This window comes from Podarcis liolepis, assembly GCF_965112155.1.
Source record: "Podarcis liolepis genome assembly, chromosome: 8".
Classification (NCBI taxonomy): Eukaryota; Metazoa; Chordata; class Lepidosauria; order Squamata; family Lacertidae; genus Podarcis; species Podarcis liolepis.
The window spans coordinates 34,060,397-34,081,829 of record NC_139560.1 but is presented as its reverse complement, the minus strand read 5'-3'; the positions used below and the strand labels follow the sequence as shown (position 1 = coordinate 34,081,829).

Sequence of the window (21,433 nt, the reverse complement as noted above, 5' to 3'; positions counted from 1 at the left end):
CTGGTTGGGCACTGTGAAAACAGAATGCTGGACCAGATGGACCTGATCCAACAGGCTCTTTATCTGTTCTTAAGTCTAAAATTACCCAACTGCATCATTGCTGAGACATATGCTTCTGTCTCATTCATTCATTCATTCATACAGACAGACACACACACACTCACACATACACCCCCTCTGCCATAGACATAAGATGCTGGTAATTTGTATAGTGCAATCATTTAAATGCACAATGAATTGTTTAGTCCTGATCATGTTTGTTTTCACAGCAACCCCATGAATAAGTTCATTGTTACCTTTAGGGCTGCAGTGTTTACTTGATTGATCTAATGAATTAACAGCATTTTGTTTGGCTGTCTACAAAAGTGGCCTCCATTAATCAGGCAACAGCAGATGTTTTAACTTCTAATATAATTTTTAATAGAACTTTTTATAGAAACTGCAGGTGGTATAATTATTGCTGTGATACCAGATGTATTTTTAAAATTAAAATCACTGCTATATTTTTTTCTTAAATGCAGATTTAATTGATTAATTGTAGGAGTTTCAGCTTATCTTAACTGGTAATAGCCCTGCCTGTTTTCCGGTTTGTAGTTGGGATTTGAGGTTGAGAAGAGGAGGAAGGCAAAGAGCCTGTACTCTTAAGGAACATGTGTCTAGAAGTGTTTTAAGAACGTGACAAGAACCTGCTGGACCAGGCCAATGACCCATCTATTTTACTGTACTGTATATTTTGTTTTTAATATACCTATTACTGTGCCTTTGAGCCAAAAGCATAAAATAAATGAATCACAATGATGCCAGAGTCTATAGAATTTGACCTCTTGTGTCACTAGCTCAGCAAGTGCAGTACCTTTTTCAACCAGCTGAACTGGTGGTGTCCAAGTGCAGCAGACCTCCTCTTCTGGCAAACAGTAGCAGGGATGCTTTAGTCTCATTCCCACTCCATGATTTGAGAACCCACTACCACCAGCCCTTTACAGTCGAAAGTGAAATAAAGAAACTCTGACAGTTGCTGCCTCTTTTCTTTCATACAGACTGGCCCTCTGCTCCAGAATAGGCCTCCTGGAAGACCAGCCAAAATGGAATTGCCATGTTACATGGCTTTTGCCTTTTTAAGAAAATGAGGTCACTGTTGTAGGACTACCACAAATCAGCTATTTTAATTGCCCAAGAGTGTGCCCAAGAGTGACGAGGAAGCACAGGGCAATATCTCATAGGTGCTTTGCATCAGAGCAAGAATTGGCACTTGTTCAATGACAGTTTCTTTTCTCTCTCCCCTGGCGTCCCCTTAATCAGTTATAGGTGTATAGGTGAAGATTTGGGGAAAGTGTGGAGCACATGGGAGCGGGGGGAGGTTCAATTGTTCAAGTGCAAATCCTTTCACTGACGGCACACATGATGCCATCCACTTTACCAAAGCTGAAGAATCCAAGGAGATATGGCGAGCCTATTATTATGAGGGAAGCAGGTGAGGCTAAATTGTAGATCATGTCTGGAAGATATCTACGTGAAGCACTTTTGAAAGGGAAGAGGGCTCTGGGTCAATAGGTTTGTACCTGGTACAGTGGAATGATGCTTGAACACTGACCGTGTCTGTGTATTTAATGTGGCATCATGCTGGCTTGCATTATATACTTTTAAATGTTCATGCTCTCACACTCATGGACGTGTTGCACTGACGTGATTCCTGTGGCTCAGGTGCCACATCACTCTGTAACAGAAAAAAGGCAACAAGTGCTGATAGTGCTTATTTTCCAGACTGCCAATGTACCATGGCACAGTAAAATGCATGCCAACCAAGTCATTCTAATTGCATTCAAATGATGGGGGTATCGTTTTGAATGAAAATGGCTGCTTCTCATTATCGTCTGTGCCATATTCAAAAGCCCCTTTAAAAAGGTTGTTAGACAAAATGCATGCATCCCTCTGGAAAGCAGCCTTAGAAACTCTTCTTGTCAGACAGCATCTTTTGGCTTGGCCTGTATCTGTTCTATATCAGTGACTGACAGGTGGAAAATGATGGTGGAGCATTTACATGCCAACTGAGTCCTGTTGTTTTGGAGTGACGAAGAGTCTTTTTCCATGAGAATTTGTTTTCCTTTCAGAGAGACAGAGAATAAAGAGCCAGAGCAGTAATAAAAGCTAAATACCATTTCAGCAATCTGATATCCAAGCCTGATTGTAAAATTAATTCAGCCTTTCAGAGGTCAGTGTGTAATACTTTCAAAAATTGATGTCATGCATAATTAGCAAGCAGTGTACTGTGCGATAGACCACATTGCTTCTGTAGTCACTCATATAAAAATACTTCATAGAGCATAATAATAAATACCATGGCTAAGTCAGATGGGCAAGATGTTTCGTTTCCCTTCCATCTATCTTAAAAGAAGTCAGATCTTAAGTTTATGGTCATTATGCGAAGTATGTGCATTTAAAAGCCTGCGATAATGGCAAATGTGACTACATAAACAAAACATTTTTGAAGTGCATAAGCCAGTTCATGTATTGAATTAGGAACAAAGTAAATGGGTTCAAAACATGGCAGGAAGCCATGAGCATTTTGGGCGCTGGGATTTGAGAACTTTCAGTGCATGCTTTGGGCATGATGTTCATCTGCTGCTATGATAGTGCACTAAGTCTTATCATAAAATGCTAGCAGGCAGTCTAATGTGCTGAATCTTTAATGCCATTGTAGCAGGTAAACATATATAAGAAGCTGTCTAATGCAGGGGTAGGGAACCTAAGGCCCAGTCGTCTTCTAAATCCGGCCCACATACGGCCCAGGAATCAGTGTGTTTTTACATGAGTAGAATGTGCCCTTTTATTTAAGATGCATCTCTGGGTTATTTGTGGGGCCTGTCTGGTGTTTTTAAATGAGTAGAATGTGTGCTTTTCTTTAAAATGCATCTCTGGGTTATTTGTGGGGCATAGGAATTCATTCATTTTCATTTTTCAAAATATAGTCCAGCCCACCACATGGACTGAGGGACGGTGGACCGGCCCACGGCTGAAAAAGGTTGCTGACCGCTGGTCTAATGCTTAGACTGGTGATCTGAGCAACCCAGTGCTGGCTATCCCGATTGGCCATCGGCTTTGAGCAGTGTTAGAAACTCAGATATATAAGCTAATTGCCAAATGGCACCTTAAACCTAGGTTACAGTTGCTATAACAGAATGTCTAGGCATTTTTTGTGGTGGGATTATTATTATTACTTATTAATAATAATTTCAGTTCTATACTGCTTTATATTTTAAGGGGGGGGGGGTCTCTAAGCAGTTCACAACACATTAAAACTTCAAATAAAACAATCCAGAATAAAACCAATTCAAGCTTCCAATCCCCCACGCCCAGTGCTAAAACAGTTTTCCAATCCATATTATAGAAAAATAGTCTGAACTTCATTCGATGTATATGGTAGAGAACAAAAACTATTGGGTTAAGTCATATGTTTAAATGTTTTGTTTTTATTCTGTTTTGGTTTATTTGGTGTATTTGGTTTATTTATTAGTAAGCCACCCTGAGCACTTACTTGCTTGAAGGTTGAAGGGGTAGACAGACGTTTTAGAAATGTAAATTAATAAAATGTAACCATTAGCTTAGTTCAGTGGTAAAGCATCTCTACTTTGCTTGCAGAGGATCCTTGTCACCACCTTTTAAAATGGATCTTCCTGGGACTGGGATGGGAAAGACTTCTACCTAAAATTCGGCGGAGTTGAAAATGTTAGAATTAGGATAAGGCATGTACCCCCCCTACACCTACTATATTTGAAATACCGTATTTTTCGCCCTATAGGACGCACTTTTTCCCCTCCAAAAATGAAGGGGAAATGTGTGTGCGTCCTATGGGGTGAATGCAGGCTTTCGCTGAAGCCTAGAGAGCGAGAGGCGTCGGTGCACACCGACTCCTCTCGCTCTCCAGGCTTCAGGAAGCTATCCGCAAGCCTTACAAGCCCGACGGGAGTTGCCTGCAGCCCGAAGCACGGGGCGCCCTCTGGAGGGCAGCTTCGCCATCGCTCTCCAACCCGTTCTGGGGGCTGGGGTCAGGGGAAGCTTGGGCTTCCCCCGTACCCTTGCCCCGCAAGCTCTGAGAGCGATGGGGAAGCTGCGCAACCTCGCCTTCACTCCCGGACGCCCAGTCGCAAGGCTAAAAACAAAGCCAGGAAAGCGAGTGGGACTGTTGGGGGGGGGGAATAATTTTTTCCCCATTTATCCCCCCCCAAAAAAATAAGTGCGTCCTATGGGCCGGTGCGTCCTATAGGGCGAAAAATACGGTATATAGTTTGTGCATGTAATCCTTTTTAATGCTTGAAGATTATAGATTGGCACTCTGATCCCAACTATTTGTGCTGGCAACGCTGGCATAATCCATTGAAGCTGGAAGGGCATGGTTTCCATCCTAATCATTTATTTCCAGCCCCCAAAAGCCTTAGGATCAAGAACTTACATGCACTGACAAACTGCTTAAATTGAAACAGGTGTGTAGCTGTGATGTCTCTGGGCAGGCTAATGATCTTAGGTGGTTGTTTGTCTAGGTTCTTGCAGGATCAGACCCAAATGTAAGTTAAGCTGCACCTGTATTTACAAGCTGTATCTATTGAAGCATTTTAAATGACCAACATGATGTTTTTTCACCTGGTCTGATTATTCTGGTATGCAGATTCTGGAATGCTGCTATTTCTCCTGGCACAGGATCACGAGCATTGTGGAGGCAGCATTCTTGGGTTTGTTGTACCAGGTCAATTACAGGTCACAAAAATGTTCTTCCAAGAATTTGATGGACCATTAGGGTCCGTCAAAGATCCAGGAGAGTTTTAAAATAATATATAGAGGTATAGAAAATGGAACTGTTCTTTTGGAGACTTACGAACTATTCTGGGGACAAATGGATAAAAAAAAAGGATAACAACATTTTATAATGTCTAAGATTCTGGTTCAAATATAAAAATGATGTCTATGTTTCTTGAAGCTTTGATAATCCTGACTTGAGACTCTTTCCTGAGTCATTCTAGATAGGTAATTTTTATGGTCCATTTTTAAATGATGTATTACACAGCTGAGCAGAGGCCCAGCAAAACTATGCAGTTTATAAAGAGGATGTGAAAATAGCCTAAATTCCAGTAAACACAAAGGTCATTGTTTATGGCTGGGAAAGATCTGAAGATTTTGTCATGTATTTCCTGGTAGCTGCTAAAATTGGGCCAAGACTAACTTTTTTTTCAAAAAGTTGAAAGTTAGAATCCTGGGTTACTTTTCCTAATGAGTTAACAAGAACTCACTGGATGTATCATGACACATCTCCGTTTTAATAAGCATATCCATAACTGATATTTTAGCTTTGAAGGACAATAGACACTGAATTCAATCACGAGCACACTGCCTTAATAATCTCCAATATAACATCAGGTTTTAATAAGCCTCCTGTTTGCAAGCACACATGTTCTTAAGACTGCCTGGAAACCAAATCAGCAGAGAGAAGGGATTACTTTAGATTACTCTGAAATATGCATTGTTTGAAATGGCCTCTGGTGACCAGCTTTCATGAATGGCTGATTTTACTTGTGGGGCACGTCATCTGGCTTAATTATATCAACATCCTTTTGTGTGGCAAGTGCAATTCTCAGCGAGTTGAAATATGAACCTCTAAAACAAAGCAAATTGGACAGCGAGAAAACAAAGTTAGGAAAAGTGTGTTAAAAGCTCACATCAGAGTTGTTTGTAAAAGCTCTCCTTTCTGCTGAAAGATGTATTAGAACTTTCTCTTGGATTATTTCATGTCACATATGGTTAATATAAACCTAAAGCTTGTTACACTTAAACTCTTGATGAGGCCTATAAACTAACTGGCACAGAAGAGTGGTCTTAATCCAGCCGCTTTGAATATTTCTTTGCTCCCATACAGAAATAAGATACAGTCCAGATTTGATTTATAGGTGTAATTTTAGTCATCATGGTTCAGAATTATGTACTTCTAGGTCTTTTGGAAATGTGGAGATGAGGTGCAATAATCTTAACAACACTTAAACACTTTAAAAAAAAATTAAGAGACCCTCGCCTTACAGTAATTTTGATTATCACCAGCTCCAGTCATACCTACTCTTGGGCAGTGATGTGTGGGGCAATTTCCCCCAAACATTTCCCCGCCATTTTGTAAGGTCATTAGTAACAATGCATGAAGGCCAAACTGCAAATAGCTTGGCTGTTTTAAATTTGTAGCTTTGTTCACTAAATGCAAATAAACATGCTAAAATAGATCACTTTCTAGGCCATTTTGAGGAGGAGGGGACCTGATGCAAACTACAAATTATTGCAATTTTCCCAGGGGGGAAATCTAGAAAATCCAGCAAATGGTTGGTCATATAATTTATTATTGTTGTGTTTTTACTGCCACTCACAGGGGAGAGGTGCTTGTGAGATCTTCAGAGGAGGGTCCAGGAGGGCCAATTGACCTGGTTCCGTTCAGGATTCAGTAAACATAGTCAGATCAAGTTCCAGCAGGGCAAAGTCAAACAAGCTGAGGTGATTAGCAGGGGCAGGCAAAGCAGGGGCCACCTCAATTGAGCTCACTCAAACAAAGCAGATTGGAGGTCCAGATAAGCATAGTCAGGCAAGACAGGGTCCAGCAAGGCAAATAAGCAAAGTGGGCAGGACCCTGGATAGCTCTGAGTAGAGTGTAGACTGGAAGACAAGACAGGCTTACATTCTGCTGCAGCAACCAGCAAACCTAGACTGAGCCTCTGCTTCTATCTTGCCTCTGAGGAGTGGAGCCTCCACTCCATTGTCTCTGGAAGTCTTCAGGCTAGAGATGTACTGGCATCATGGGCTCTTTTGGTGAGGGAACACCCAGTGAGGCATAGAAATTGGTGGCTGATTCTGAGGGCCAATCTGTCTCCCAGTCCATTAAGTCCTCTGTTTTTATGGCCTCTTCTCCTGAGAGTAAAGAGTCGGAGCCCTGGTTCATGACACCACGTGAGGAGGAGAATGCCTGCAGCAATTCCCATGATCACAGTGATTGGCAAAAGAATTTCTGTCGTCATGGAAATTACGCCTATCTTAAACTGTGGCTGCCACCTTCACATTCTGTGGATTTAATCTGAAGGTACTTGCCCTTCTATTAGTAGAAAGACTCTCTTATTCATGGAAGGACTGTTTCCAAGTGGAAGATGTTGTGTGAGGAAAAGCATTCCAAATCTAGAAGAAGCTCCCTGTTTGTGCAAAGTCCTTTGTAAGACATTGTAAGAGCTTATTTTCAAGTCCAATAAGTTACACATGGCAGGCTGCAGTTTCCTTATTCGGTTTCCTATACTGTAATGCAGCCCCTGAACCGTCTTGTAGTTGCTGGGCCCATGGAACAACACTAATTCATTTTCTCCTTCTGTTCATGGTTCTTTGGATCCAAGCCTAAATTTGTGAGTAAGTAATTTCTTTACTCCTTTGAATATTTCCCAGGAGCTGGTTGGGAATGAAGACATGGGCAAAACCAGCCCAATGGAATGAACAAGTTTCCTTTAGTTTTAAAACAATTGGAAGTTTTTGACTAGTTTACGTTGCTTCTTAGCATATACACAACGGTTATGGTGGATTAAAACGTGTGTTACATTTTTGTGCCTATGCAGGAATGTATGCTTGCATAAAAGTTTATGCAGAAATCCCCTGATTGTACTTTGTTTGTTAAATTACCTCGTACTTTTTATGAGGTTACAAATCCTTATGCCTGCAGTTAGACTAAATTATAGTTGGTGGGTATGATAATTTATCCCCCAGCATGGGTTAAACATCATAATTGCAGGCAGATTATATTTAGAGGTGAGCAAATAATTCTGATTGACTGATAAATATGTTGTAGATCAGACAGATAAATGCTAGGCCTAGATATTTAATGGCATTCTTTATATTCAGTATAAATCCAGTGCTTTACAACTAAGATTAATGGATTAACCTTTAAGAGGAGGCAGTAGATCCTGCTGTTCTCGACTTGCTGTACTGTAAATGCATTTTCCATGCTGAGAGGCTTGCTTTCCCATAGGAAACTGGACTGCTAGCCCTGATTTTCTGAAATGATTGTTATGCTCGTTTTCCTGCAATATAAGTGCAGCGTTTGAAAACTATCGTTGCCTACTTTTAAACACATTTTTCCAGGGACTCTTAATAAAACCCTGAAATTGAGTATGTGCAAAACCTAGCATTTTTCAACTGTCATATGCTTTTAGAAGAAAAATTCACCTTAACTTTTAATTTGTTTTTACAGTAAATTTCATGTGACTTCTTCTTATATATCTTACTAGGGTCAGCCTGGATAGCTCCATTGGTTAGAGCCTGGTGCTGATAATTCCATTGTTGCAGGTTCATTCCCTATACAGCTGAATATTCCTGTATTGCAGGGAGTTGGACTAGGCAATCGTTGGGATCCCTTCCAGCTCTATGAGTCTAGGGTAACAAAAAAGATGATAAAGCAGGATGCAGATTTAGTGATAACAATGTGCAAGTGCTAATTTTTAGAATATATGCATGTTTAGAAATGATCGCTGCAATTTCAATAATAATTTATTTGTTTGTTTCTTACTGAATTTATATACCGCCCCGTACCCAGGGGTCTCAGTGAAATGCATCTCACCATAATAAGGAACTCAGTGACAAGGTGAACTCTTTTTGTCTTTCTATTTAAACTTGGACTGAGACTAGATAATCATTCAAAAAGACCACTCTTTCAGATACATAACACAGGGCATATGGTCACCCTAAAACTTACATTTCCAGGACTGCTAATTAAAGGGGCTACCCAAACTCAAAAGTACACCTGTTCAAATACAGTGGCGTTTCATTCTCTCTCTGATACATACACTGGAGATCAGTGGAAACAATGTATGTGAATTGAGCAGGATAAATCAGAATTTCACCACCACCACATGCACACCAAGCCTGAAGCTTCTGCATTTGTAACTTGCCAGCATTTTCAACAGAAGGAATGTCAAAAATTTTCATTGGCAATTATTAGGTCGGTACACTAGTCGTCTAAAGATGGATTGGTTGATTAACTAGTGGGAGCTAATTTTAATCTCTAAATTGAAGGTGTGGGGTTTCGGTGTCTTCTTACTATTTTGGTTCTGATGGGAAAATAAAACTACTCAAGATTCTCTTTCAAGAAAGGGTTTGTTTTATTAAAATGCAAGTTGCTTTGCATTTCTTTCCATATTTTCAGGCACTTAAGACTCAAGCTAACACCAAAAAGGGAGTGGCCTGATCTTTGTTTAATTCTTGCTAGTTTATGGTCAGTATGGAAGTGAATTATTGCAATTCTGCAGGCAGATCACAGCCAACTTGTAAGGAAACATTATCAAAAAATGCTTGTCATATTCACCTTTCGCATAAGTCTGATGGTATTGATATTGTTACGGCTTTCCAATGAACCGTAAATAGGTGGTTGCTGTATTTGCAATTTGTGGGTTGTGTCTTACTCCATCAGGTTTGCACTTTTCATAGTTCCTCTAGAAGATCTTGAGTCTTCGGTGACATCTGTGGTCAAAAGTGGCGCTTTCCAGGTTCACTGGGTGCACAAACTACAGCTTCTCTTAACCTATGGGGATTGGGATTTGGGGATACAAGGTCCAATAACTTCCACATTCAAATACTGCAGTATGCTCTATAGTGTTGGTGCCCAAAAAGTGTTTAAAACTTGCAGCTGTGGATTCTCACAAGTAGCTGGGCATCTCAGCCTCTGCTTAAAAGCTTGGTGGATAGGTGGGAAAACTTGTTGGAACAACTTTGCAGCTCCTGTGCAGTCTTGCAATGCTTGTTCCTGATCTTCAGCTTGTGAACCCTGGCCCTGCTTCTTAGATTGGACTTGTTCCTCCTAGCCTTAGCCTTGTAAGAGCTCTGTACTGTATTGGTCTCTTTCCATGTCTGTACAGTTAGGTAAAGGTAAAGGGACCCCTGACCATTTGGTTCAGTCGTGACCGACTCTGGGGTTGCGGCACTCATCTCGCTTTATTGGCTGAGGGAGCCGGCGTACAGCTTTTGGGTCATGTGCCCAGCATGACTAAGCCACTTCTGGCAAACCAGACCAGCACACAGAAACGCTGTTTACCTTCCTGCCGGAGCGGTACCTATTTATCTACTTGCACTTTGACGTGCTTTCGAACTTCTAGGTTGGCAGGAGCAGGGACCGAGCAATGGGAGCTCACCCCGTTGCGGGGATTCGAACCGCTGACCTTCTGATCGGCAAGTCCTAGGCTCTGTGGTTTAACCCACAGTGCCACCGGTGTCCCTGTCTGTACAGTTAATCTGCTTTAATAAAGCATCACTTCATCACTTAGAAGTCAGTGCACCTGCTGTCATGTTTTGGGACACTTTAGACTAAATGGCACCACAGCATTTTAACTCCACGTAAGCTGTTAATTGGAAGGGTCGGAACTGTGGTGCAAGAAGTGAAGTTTGTCTTTTTCTTAGTGTGTTCCAGATTTTTGTTTTTTCATCACTTATGCCAAAAGCTTCTATTTGTATTGGAAGGGAAACTCCCATGGGCTTTCAGCCCAGCTTGAGGCGGGGATTTTTGACAAGATTGTGGTGGAGAAAGTGTTATTTCTCTCCACCTGCTGACATCTTGGTGCTGCTTAGTGGCTATTTACATTTTGGAGGAACATACACATCAGTTGTTGACATGCATCTAATGTCATGGCCGTGTCTACATTGGTCCTTAGAGCTGTTGCGTTGTCAATGGATTGTACTAGAGCACAAATTTCCCTGTGTGCTTCCCTAGTGGAATGAAAGCAGTCCAAAAGTCGCAGACAATGCTCCTTCCAAAGTAAAGCACTTCAGAGAGTAGTGTGTCCAGATCTAAAAGCTGTACATGAAGAGAGGTTGTAACGATGTTATTTGGAGATACAGACGTAACACTCAGGCTAAAGACTTTGGTTGTCACTGGCCTAAACCCATCATGCCCACGTGCGTACATATTGAATAAAGTGCAATCTTTTGCATGTGGTGTAAAAACCGGAAACACTGTAAACACGATACACACTGTAATGGATCACAGAATGTCAAGCAGGCTGAGCAATCTCTTTGTGCAGTTTTCCTTTGATAAATGGGTTTCACAGTTTTATAGCTCCATGTAACTTTTGCTGTAAAGCTGATTTCTTGTAGGATCAGAATATATACGGGAAAGGGGTACATTCGAAATGCATCTCCTCTCATTCCATCTAGGAGACCTGATTACATGCCTGCCTGTACAAAAATATATTTATACTTTCTCCAAGTCGCTTATTTTTCACTTGCAGTCAATATGCTTTCATTTACCTTATGGAAGAAAGGCAACTTGTAGTCTCTTCTTGATCCTTGGACACTGCACAATGCCTTACGTTCACTTGCCATGTGTGAAGAACAAGGCCTCTCTTTAATTTTTCTTGCTTTTGACTGTTTCTCAAAGACAAATTGCAGTGTCTCTGAGGACACTTGTAGACTAGGGCAAAGTAGCCAATGCAAACACTACAGTACGTTCTTGTATCCCCACTGAAGCCCTAGATTTTGCAGGGGTGTTTCGTTGCTTCATTTCCTTCAGGAGCTAGAAGCCGGGCAGTGAGAGGATGGCAGCTTTTAAAAAGGTTGCCTTTGAATAAATAAGTGCTTGTGCAAAGGGGACCTGGTAATGCATGTAGTGAGTAGTTGGGTTTGCTGAGCCCTCCAAGCCCTTTTCAGATTATTAATAGGGAAATGAATGCATAAGGGCATAGGGAAGTACACATGATATATGATACCTGGGCACTGCTCTGCATCATCAGGAGCTGTACCTATTTGGGTTCCCTGGTTGCACAAGAGGTGTCTAGTCATGTAGAATATATTTGGAGCATATATATAATATATTCTTCCCCCCTCACACGCATGTATTGCATTTATATCATATTAACATAGGAGGCTGCCTTAACTTAAATAAGGCCAAAGGGCCATTTAGCTCAGTACTGTTCACACCTGCAGTGGCTTTCCAAGGTGTCAATCAGGGGACATTCTCGCCTCTACCTGGAGACGCTAGGGATTGTACCTGGGACTTTCTAAATGCAAGGTGGATGCTCTTCCAGTGAGCTGCTGTTCTTCCCCATCTTTTCTCCAGAGAAATAAAGGTGGCTTGATGGCCACCTTGCTTATCCCATTTTATTCCCGTAACAGTGTTAACGTAAATTGGAATAGAGTATAGGGATTGGGTCACCCAATGATTTTAATGGTAGGAGTGGTTTTATAACCTAGGTCTGGACAGGTTTCCCAAGTCCTACTCCAACACTCTAACCCCTGTTTTATACTGGCTGACGCCACACTTGGGGGGCCCTATATTTATTTATTTTTCAGCCCAGCAGTCCATGTGGTCTGGGCAGCTGCCATCTAAATTGCACATAATGTTTCAGAGCAATGCTGTTTTGTGGGGGCATTGTGGAAAATTAAAAGGCAGGCTAGATCCAGCTTGCTGCAACCGTCAAATAAATCCTGGCGAACTTTGCTGATAGACAAGGGGACTCGCCAGAGCACACCTTGCCCCGGGCTGTAGAAAACCTAGGTCTGTTTGGGTACAACGCTATTTGGAAAAATTATCTAGGCAGTGCATCTGATCCAGGAAATGCTACACATTTGCTCTTTCCTACTCCCACATGCTCCTCTTTTGACTTTATGTGAGAGGAGTCTGGAGGTCTGCACTTGAAAGAGGATCCCCAGGAGAAATTTCTGTTTAGCTTTTGCACCATGTGTAAGTGGCATTGCTGTTATCAGGCAGAAAAAATACTTTAATGGTCAATAATCCTGTACTCCAGTTGGAGCAAATGGTTGAAAACCAAAATATTTTTAAGGGTAGAGAGAGCATGCTCAGACTAATTACTGACTTCCAGTCTACTTATCTGAATGTTATGTAGTCAGGGCGATAGCATTTAACTTAGCATGCAGAATCCTCCAGCATACTGCCTTTATGCTGTGATGTCAATCAGAGATTGGAATGTTTATGCACAGACAATGGAGCCCGGATTTCTTTGCTTACAGATGCTTGGAGGGGTTTTTTGTTTCGTTCTTTTTAAAAAAACAACAACATTCACACTCTCCTGGTGCAATTATCTCCCGAGGAGTGAGATGCATGACACTGTTTATAGGATATGTTGTGAAGTTTCAAGTAATAAGTGGGTGTGAAAAGAAAGAAAAAAATCCAGCATTTAAATGATATACTTTTATTGCTGGTGGTCTGTGTCAAATTTCTCCCTAAGGAATTGCATCCCTCCTTTGTGTTTTGAAATGAGTGATGGGACCACCCCCACCCCCTTTTGCCTTCTCTGCTATGCTATGCTTCCATTTAATTAGTTCTGCTGATTTATCCCCTACTAGTTAATGTTGCATGCCTAAATATGAAGTCTCAGGTGTGGGAGGACGGATTGTCTGATGAGTTGTGTTCCATTCTCATTAAGGCTGGTGTCGCCTCTTTTCCAAGCAGACTTTCCCATGGAGGATGCCTCCTTGCACCTCATCTGCCTTCAAGCCCTGCCTGTGTTTTAAAATAAAAATATATGGCCAATTAAGTTTCACGTTCAGTTAGTATTATCACGAGTTTCCATCGCTTGGTGGAGCCTCTGCCAATGGGGCAGAGAATGCTGGAGTGTAAGTGACTAACCTTTTTAGTCACAAGGCCCATCAATCATTTTCTGTTGTGGGTTTAAGTCTGCCACAGCAAGGAGACCCCTCCTGAGGTTGCATTAGGGCTTACAATAGTGGGGCTGCTTGACTGACAGCCATTGAGAAAGGGGTTCTGATAGGCTCAGTGAGCCGAATCTGGAAATGGAGAATTGGGGACAAACGCTTGCTTCAAGTTGTCCTGCATTATAGATGATGTGCTCAGTCCCACTGCTGATTGATGAGGGACAGGGATACGGCCTTTCATGGTGCTGGGTAGGATCATCTGGACTGTCACTTAATACGAGCTCTCTGTTAAGTTGCAAACAGAAACAGAGCAGCATCAAATAATGTTAGAGATTACGGCCGGCAGCCATGTCTTTATCTCTGCTTCAGAAGTGCAGGTGAGTTGGACTAAAACGGGTCTGCTGTTCTGTGCCTTGGAACGGGACCTCTCTTGAACGGAAAGGAGATGAAAGAAACATAGTAATGTTTATTGAAGGGAAGAAAGCAAGCCGATTAGCTTTGCTGATTTTCTGAAGAAAACCTGGGCCTTTCAAACCATTAGGGCATGTACTCACCGAAACCCCGTATATAAGGAGAGATGGATTTAGGTGACGTCTCTCTTTCAATGCTCCCAGGAAAGGATATCTGCCATGCTTCACAAGAGACATACTGCTGAACAGGGAATGAAGAAGTTATGGATTTGAACACCACTTTTAGAGGGCTTCTTCTAAAGAGGTTCAAAATGCTTTTTTTCTGGATCAGTTGTTTGGTTGTACGTCATAGAATAATAGATTTGTAGAGTTGGAAGGGACCACAAGCGTCATCTAGTATAACCCAAGTCACTTTGGGTTGCCCTGAGCAAGATAAAGTAGAATAATAATAATAATAATAATAATAATAATAATAATAATAATAGAAGAAAATAATGAGCTGTAAAGAAAACAGAAGCATCTCTGGAAGATGGCTGTGCAGCAAACCATAAAATACAGCTAGCACTAAATCTTGGAGAAGGAAAACGAAGCGCATTGCCATTGAAAAATATCGGTATCATTTTCAAAAAGCAACATCCAGCTATAAGAACAGTTTTCTGTTCTGTCTTATGTATATTTAATCGAATGCAAGCTGAGCTTTAAACTAGGTTTCTCTCTCTCTCTCTCTCTCTCTCTCTCTCTCTCTCTCTCATTCTTTCCTCTCCCCACCCCCCTTTTTTATCCCTTTCATTATCCAGAGCTTGAAATTTAAGGAACAGAAGCATTTGCACGAGGGTTTAACTGCAGTATTGGACAGATACAATGAATCATTATTGCATTGCATTTATATGGACTGTGCTTGGCACTGAGCTGTTAAGGAGCCACTGTACTACTGTCAAATCCCCAAGGTTCAGAGGACGTGTACAGCAGGAGCGGAAAAATATCAGGCCAAACATTATCCTTGTACTCACAGATGACCAAGACGTGGAGCTGGGTAAGTCTGTTGAAATTTACTGCATAATTTCACTCAGTCCTCTTTGGTTGTTTTTTAAAGATCACTTTCTGCTCTGTAAATGATCCTTAGCATATTTGCCTTTCCTGCACATTATTATACTTACTTGACAGATTTGTAAATCGTGCTCCAAGGGGGGGAGGGGAATCAATTTTCTCACTGCATTTGAAAATTGATTCCCATTTTGTTGAGAGGTACATTGCAGAATCAATATATGTTAATACTCAGAAACCTCTGATTAAATGAAACACTTTCTGTTATTGCGTGCGGCAAGTCATGTTTGGAAAAGAAGGAAGCTGCCTGTCAACAGCAGCTAATTTTGCTAATAATGGTCCATTTTCCAACAGCATTTAAGCATTTGAAGTACTGTATCATGGAAGCATAGAGGAGAAGCCACTTAAGAAACAAGACAAGAACAGTTAACTGATTTTATCCAATGAGAACAGCCATAGGGAACCCCTGACTCCACCCAAATGTGATTATATCAAGTGCCACCTAGTGAATAAACTATATAATGCACAACGTCCATACATAATGTGTATTCAACATTCTATTACTTTTACACTACTAATTTCGTACAATTTGCGCACATCTTTATAATAAGCTGGACAATGATACTATGCAGGCTATTACTGTAGTTTATATTTCATACATGTTACGTATTATTGCTGCAACAGAAGACCTCTCAGGAATGCAGTTGCATGCTACTTTATTTCTACAGTGTTCTGGAGAATAGGTTGTACTTACTTGGGGCAAACTTTCTCAAGGCAAATCTAAAAAAAATGTGGTATAAACACTGACAATTGGGAAACACTGGCCAACGAGAGCTCCATTTGGAGAACAGCCTTTACCAAAGGTGTCATAGACTTCGAAGATGCTCAAACTCAGGATGAAAGGGAGAAACGTGCTAAGAGGAAGGCACATTTGGCAAACCCTCACCTTGATCAACTCCTGCCTGGAAACCTCTGTCCTTACTGTGGAAGGATGTGTGGATCCAGAACTGGCCTCCACAGTCGCTTACGGAGTCACTGTTAAGACTGTGTTCATGGAAGACAACCCTACTTGGCTACGAGTGATTGCCAAAGAAGAAGTAGTCCTAGGATCAGAGGCACCAGCTTGCGAGAGTGATGGGAGGGGGGTAAGGTTCTCATAAAGGATGCTATTTTAGCAAGAATTCCCTTGCCCCCTCCAGTAGGTATAGCCAGTACTGGCATAGGGATGTCTACTGTCAGAGGTGCCAGCTTGCGAGGGCGATGGAGAGGATAACATCACTCATGTGATGTCCCAGTGTTGTGAGGAGCTGGGGGCCACCCTACTCCTACAATTTCCTCCAAGGGGAAGAAACAACTCTTAGTTGAAACCAGCAGTCATGGCTTCCTTCTTTCCAAGCAAACCATGAGTGTTGATTTGCTCACAAAGCTAAGCCAACCCTGATGTATGTTCTTTTCCAGCTGGGAAAAGGGAGGAGCAAAGAGGTTATGATTGAGAAGAACTGTATGTATTAATAAGCTGCTTGCTCGCAGTAAGCCATAGCTTACTTTTAACTACGGCTTTCCACAATGCGTGAACCAATTCTGTGTATCTTCCAAAATTATTATCTAAAATCTTGTTTTCATAAAATGAAACTTTAACCTCTGTGAACAAACCTCCTCTTCAACCACAGCTTGTACCCTTGTAGCGGCAAATATCTTTGGTGAAGTAAAACATTTAATTTAGTTGAAAATAGAACTTGGCAAATTTATAGACGAATGATCCACATGGCTGTATGGCTCTTGAAGGTAATGCCACGTGTGTGAACCCACTGCAGGAGTACTAACGGGGTTTGTTCATATCCAATAAGCTATAGCTCCTGATATAGCTCTTTTTTGTTTTTTAGGTTCTTTGCAAGTGATGAATAAAACCAGGAAGATAATGGAAAATGGAGGTGCCACTTTTGTCAATGCATTTGTCACGACCCCGATGTGCTGTCCATCTCGTTCCTCGATGTTGACAGGAAAATATGTTCACAACCACAATGTTTATACCAACAATGAAAATTGTTCTTCTCCTTCCTGGCAAGCAACGCATGAACCACGTACCTTTGCAGTGTATCTGAACAACACTGGGTATAGAACTGGTAAGATTCCACACATACACCCCTTTAAAATCTTTGATTAAAAAAATAACCTTGCTTTTTATTGATGTTCTTTAAAACGCCATCAGGGTTATTGTTGGAAGGCATGTGTCAGAGCAACCTTGCTGAAACAAGAGCTGGGTCTTGTTGCTGCCTAAATGGGAAACCAGAGAGAACCTATGCATAGCAGTTTGAGTTAAAATAATAGAATCATAGAGTTGCAGGAGACCTCAAGGGTCATCTAGTCCAATCCGCTGCAACGCTGGAATCTCAACTAAAGCATACACAACAGATGGTCATCCACCTCTGCTTAAAAGCCTCCAATGAAGGAGACTCTCCACTACCTTCCAAGTAGTCCATTTCACGGTCGAACAGCTCTTAACCACCAGAAAGTTATTCCTGATGTTAAGTCAGAATCTTCTTTCTTGTAACTTGAATCCATTGGTTCAGGTCCTACCCTCGAGAACAGGAGAAAGCATGCTTGCTCCACCTTGTATGTGACAGCCCTTTCAATATTTGAAGATGGCAGTACTTGAGAGAGACCTAAACCAGGGATGTGGAACCCGTGGCTCTCCACATATTGTTGAACTACACCTCCCATCATCACTGACTATTGGGCATGCTGACTGTGGCTTATGAGCATTGAAGTCCAACTACATCTTGAAGGCCACAGGTTCCCCATCCCTGCTATCAGCCTGCCATGGTAGGCAGATAAAGTTTTGTGTTCAGGGGCAGGATCCCTCTGAGGACTGCTGCGTTTATGGATTGCTGGAAGCTTTTAAAAGCATATGGCTGGTCATTGTTGGAAATGAACCACTAGTTCAACCTTTTGGTCTGACCTTTCAAGGTTCCTCTTATGTTCTTAAGGCAGTAACAAACAACAGTGGAAAGATGTGAACAGGTCAGGCAGAACAGATTTCTGATTCCCTTTCTGAAACAAGTCAAAGTCTCAGCCGCACTGTAACTACCTTATGTGTTTTTTATCATGACTAAAATAAATGTCCTAACTTGAAAGTATAAGAAGGGTTCTCCTGTACAGTGGTACCTCGGGTTACATACGCTTCAAGTTACATACACTTCAGGTTACAGACTCCACTAACCCAGAAATAGTACCTCGGGTTAAGAATTTTGCTTCAGGATGAGAACAGAAATAGTTCTGTGGCAGTAGCAGGAGGCCCCATTAGCTAAAGTGGTGCTTCAGGTTAAGAACAGTTTCAGGTTAAGAACGGACCTCCGGAACGAATTAATTACTTAACCTGAGGTACCACTGTACTGACTTTGCCAGTGGAATTTCTGTGAATTGTTGAGCCAGGGGTGGGGATGAAGCTGTCCACACACCACTTCTTCTTCTTCTTCTCCTCCTCCTCCTCCTCCCCCTCCATGCTTTTCCTACCTGCGACAAGGAGTTTAATACTTTTCCAAGGCAGATCTGAATAACTGTTGACAAACAATGCATGGAGCCTTTTTATTTTATAACACTTATAATGATAGAAAAACTTCACTTTGCACTGGAGATCTGTTTCATGCATTATGCTGTCTTCATGGTTCTCACTGAGGGGGGGAAATACCATACAGATGCCTTCTATGTGGGAAGCCCTTTGCAAATCGGCTCCAATGGGGCTCAAGCCAATTGTAAACACATTAGCAAAAGTCTTATTTTGGCTGAAAGACATTTTGCTTGTATGGGTTAAACTGGCCTGAGTGTTATGGGATCTTCATATGATGTCCTGTGTGGAAGAACACTTATTAATATAGCAGATTGCTTCCATTATAAAACAAACAAACTACATATTAATATAACAGATTTTTCCCATTGTAATATATGAAGCAGGCCAACTTATGCAGGGGACTACTTACTAGAATACTATTAGATTTTATAAATAAAAAAATTCCTTCCAGTAGCACCTTAAAGACCAACTAAGACTTAGTTGGTCTTTAAGGTGCTACTGGAAGGAATTTTTTTATTTTGACTATGGCAGACCAACACGGCTACCTATCTGTATTAGATTTTAGTTTGGTTTTGTCCTCACTGCCATAACTTTTGTTGAGAAAATATTTGTATACTTAAAAGCACAGGGGGTGGACCTGTGGCTTCCATATTGTGTTGGACTATTTGTTATTTCATTATTAAGCCTTTCTTCATTTTTTGAAAAAGTCACAGAGCTGTTTATTGAAAGAGCAATACTATTAAAATCTCAGGAACGAGGTTACCAGCTCCAAACAGCCGTGACATAATACAGCTAATCATCTGTCCAATAAATTAGAAGTCTCAAGGGACTGTGTAAAACAGCATCAAAGGCCCATAACTGGCAAAACTGCATGCTCCATGCATCCTCCATGCAGAGTACTATTACAGTAATCAAGATGTAAAATTTCTAGGGCATAGAACACTGTAGTAAGGCTATCTTGGTCCAGGAATGGCCATAGCTTACCAGAAAGTCGTAGCTGGACATAGGTGTTCCTATCAGCCCCAGCCAACCACCATAGCCAATGGCACTGCCAGCATCTGGAAGGTAGCCATTGGCTACTTCTCAACCAGGCATACAGCTGTATATACACAGATGATCATGGATAATTGCTTTTACTTAACTGAAACACTAAAATAGCTTGTATTGACCAAAGTTGTAGTAGTCTACTCAAGAATCATATAGTACTTAAAAGAGTTCAAATTGCTTAGCAAACCCAACCACGGAAGGGTTGCAGGTGGGCAACTGAGATAGAGTGACTTGCCTAAGGCCAGCTACTGAATTCATGGCAGAAGAGAGAGTCAAACCAGAGACTTGTAGCTCAGTCTCTTAGCCGATATACTACAAGCACCAACTCCTCTGCACTGCCCAGTCCTCCTGCATCTCTTTCTCTATTATACTCTTTCCCTCCCAACTTACGTTATTCAACTTAACATACACTCAACAGCTGCATTCAGTTTCTATGCTATATAAACTCCACTTGGCATAAATAGTCTCTCAAGTACTGAATGCCTCTTCCTTGAAGGACATTGGCGTTTGTTCTGTTCTGTTGGTATGCTCTGTTTTCTCTGTTACCTGGTTGCTGGGAATCACAAGAGGGGAGAGCACTGCTGTGAACATGGGAACGTAAGAAGAACTGTGCTGGATCAGGTAACGGCTCACCTAGTCCAGCCTCCTGTTCTCCCGGTGGCCAACCAGATCCTGTGGGAAACCCACAACAGGACCCCATGGACATGTTTTGATCCAGAGCCCATTGTGTTCTCTGGTTTTACGTCAAGAACTCCATTGAAATTAGTCGGGCAGTTCCTGGGGAGAGGAATCCCCCTGTGTCACCCCCCTGCAAATAGCTGGAGCAAACCAAACTTGGGGAGTTTGGGGGGCATAGTGTGGCTTCTACAAGTCACTTTAAAAAAGAAACACACAAGCACTTGTTTCAAAGGAGTATGCCTGCGATTGAAGCAATTATGAGAACTGCGGGCCGGTGTTTAGGAGTGTTGCAATTAAAGGGTCTCCTGGGGAATCAGACACATTATCACAGACGGCTTGTGTGTGCAGACACTGGAATGACATTGGAAATTCAGCTTTCGTTTGAAACATACTACGTGGAAAAGCAACCACGACTCAGCTAAAACAAACAAAAAATGTCTAAAAACTCTAGGATTGTAGCCAACTAAGTTCCACTCAGAGTAGACCCTGCCTCCACCTAGTTCCAGAAACAGAAATTGCCCAAACTTGCAGTTCAGTCTTTCAGCATTGGTGCTGGGACAGCGTCATCCACCACATATCATGACGTCAGGCTAGATTAGGGAGTACAGTGCAGGCTGCAAGGAACACTGCTCTATCCTCAAACACCTCACCACCAGTTATCACCACTCGGCCCCTGTCACCTCTTGTACCTTCCTAATGATAGGGACAGCCCTGCTAAACGTAGGATATTACTGAGCTATGCCATTTTATTTTATGCTTTCCTTTGAGACTCCTCAATCAGCTGCTTAGGAAAACGTAAGCAAACAAGTTTAAGGAAGCGCAGTGTAATTCTTCCTTGACCAATTCCTCATTTGTCACCAAATGCTTCTTAGTTGTCTGGGTATCAAGTATAATAATTGTTCACCTTGAGAAGGATTGCTGTTTACACAAGCTCAATTAGGCATAGTCAAAGAGACTGCCATTATTCTGAGCTGGCAAAGTATGTTACATGTGCTTAAACAATGGCACTGTGTCCTGGGAACAGTTAGCA

The 21,433-nt window shown here is 41.7% G+C and overlaps 1 protein-coding gene across 9 annotated transcripts in view; it reads left to right on the top strand.

Annotated features, from left to right (window-relative positions):
- Positions 1 to 21,433, top strand: part of SULF1 (sulfatase 1) — a 116,509-nt gene that overhangs the window by 47,619 nt on the left and 47,457 nt on the right. For all 9 annotated transcript variants that reach the window (XM_083517562.1, XM_083517564.1, XM_083517557.1 and 6 more), the window contains exons 3-4: positions 14,864 to 15,099; positions 16,994 to 17,233. In XM_083517562.1, coding sequence (XP_083373688.1) covers positions 14,928 to 15,099; positions 16,994 to 17,233 — 412 coding nt within the window. In that variant the 5' untranslated portion in view covers positions 14,864 to 14,927. The remainder of the gene's footprint in view (positions 1 to 14,863; positions 15,100 to 16,993; positions 17,234 to 21,433) is intronic.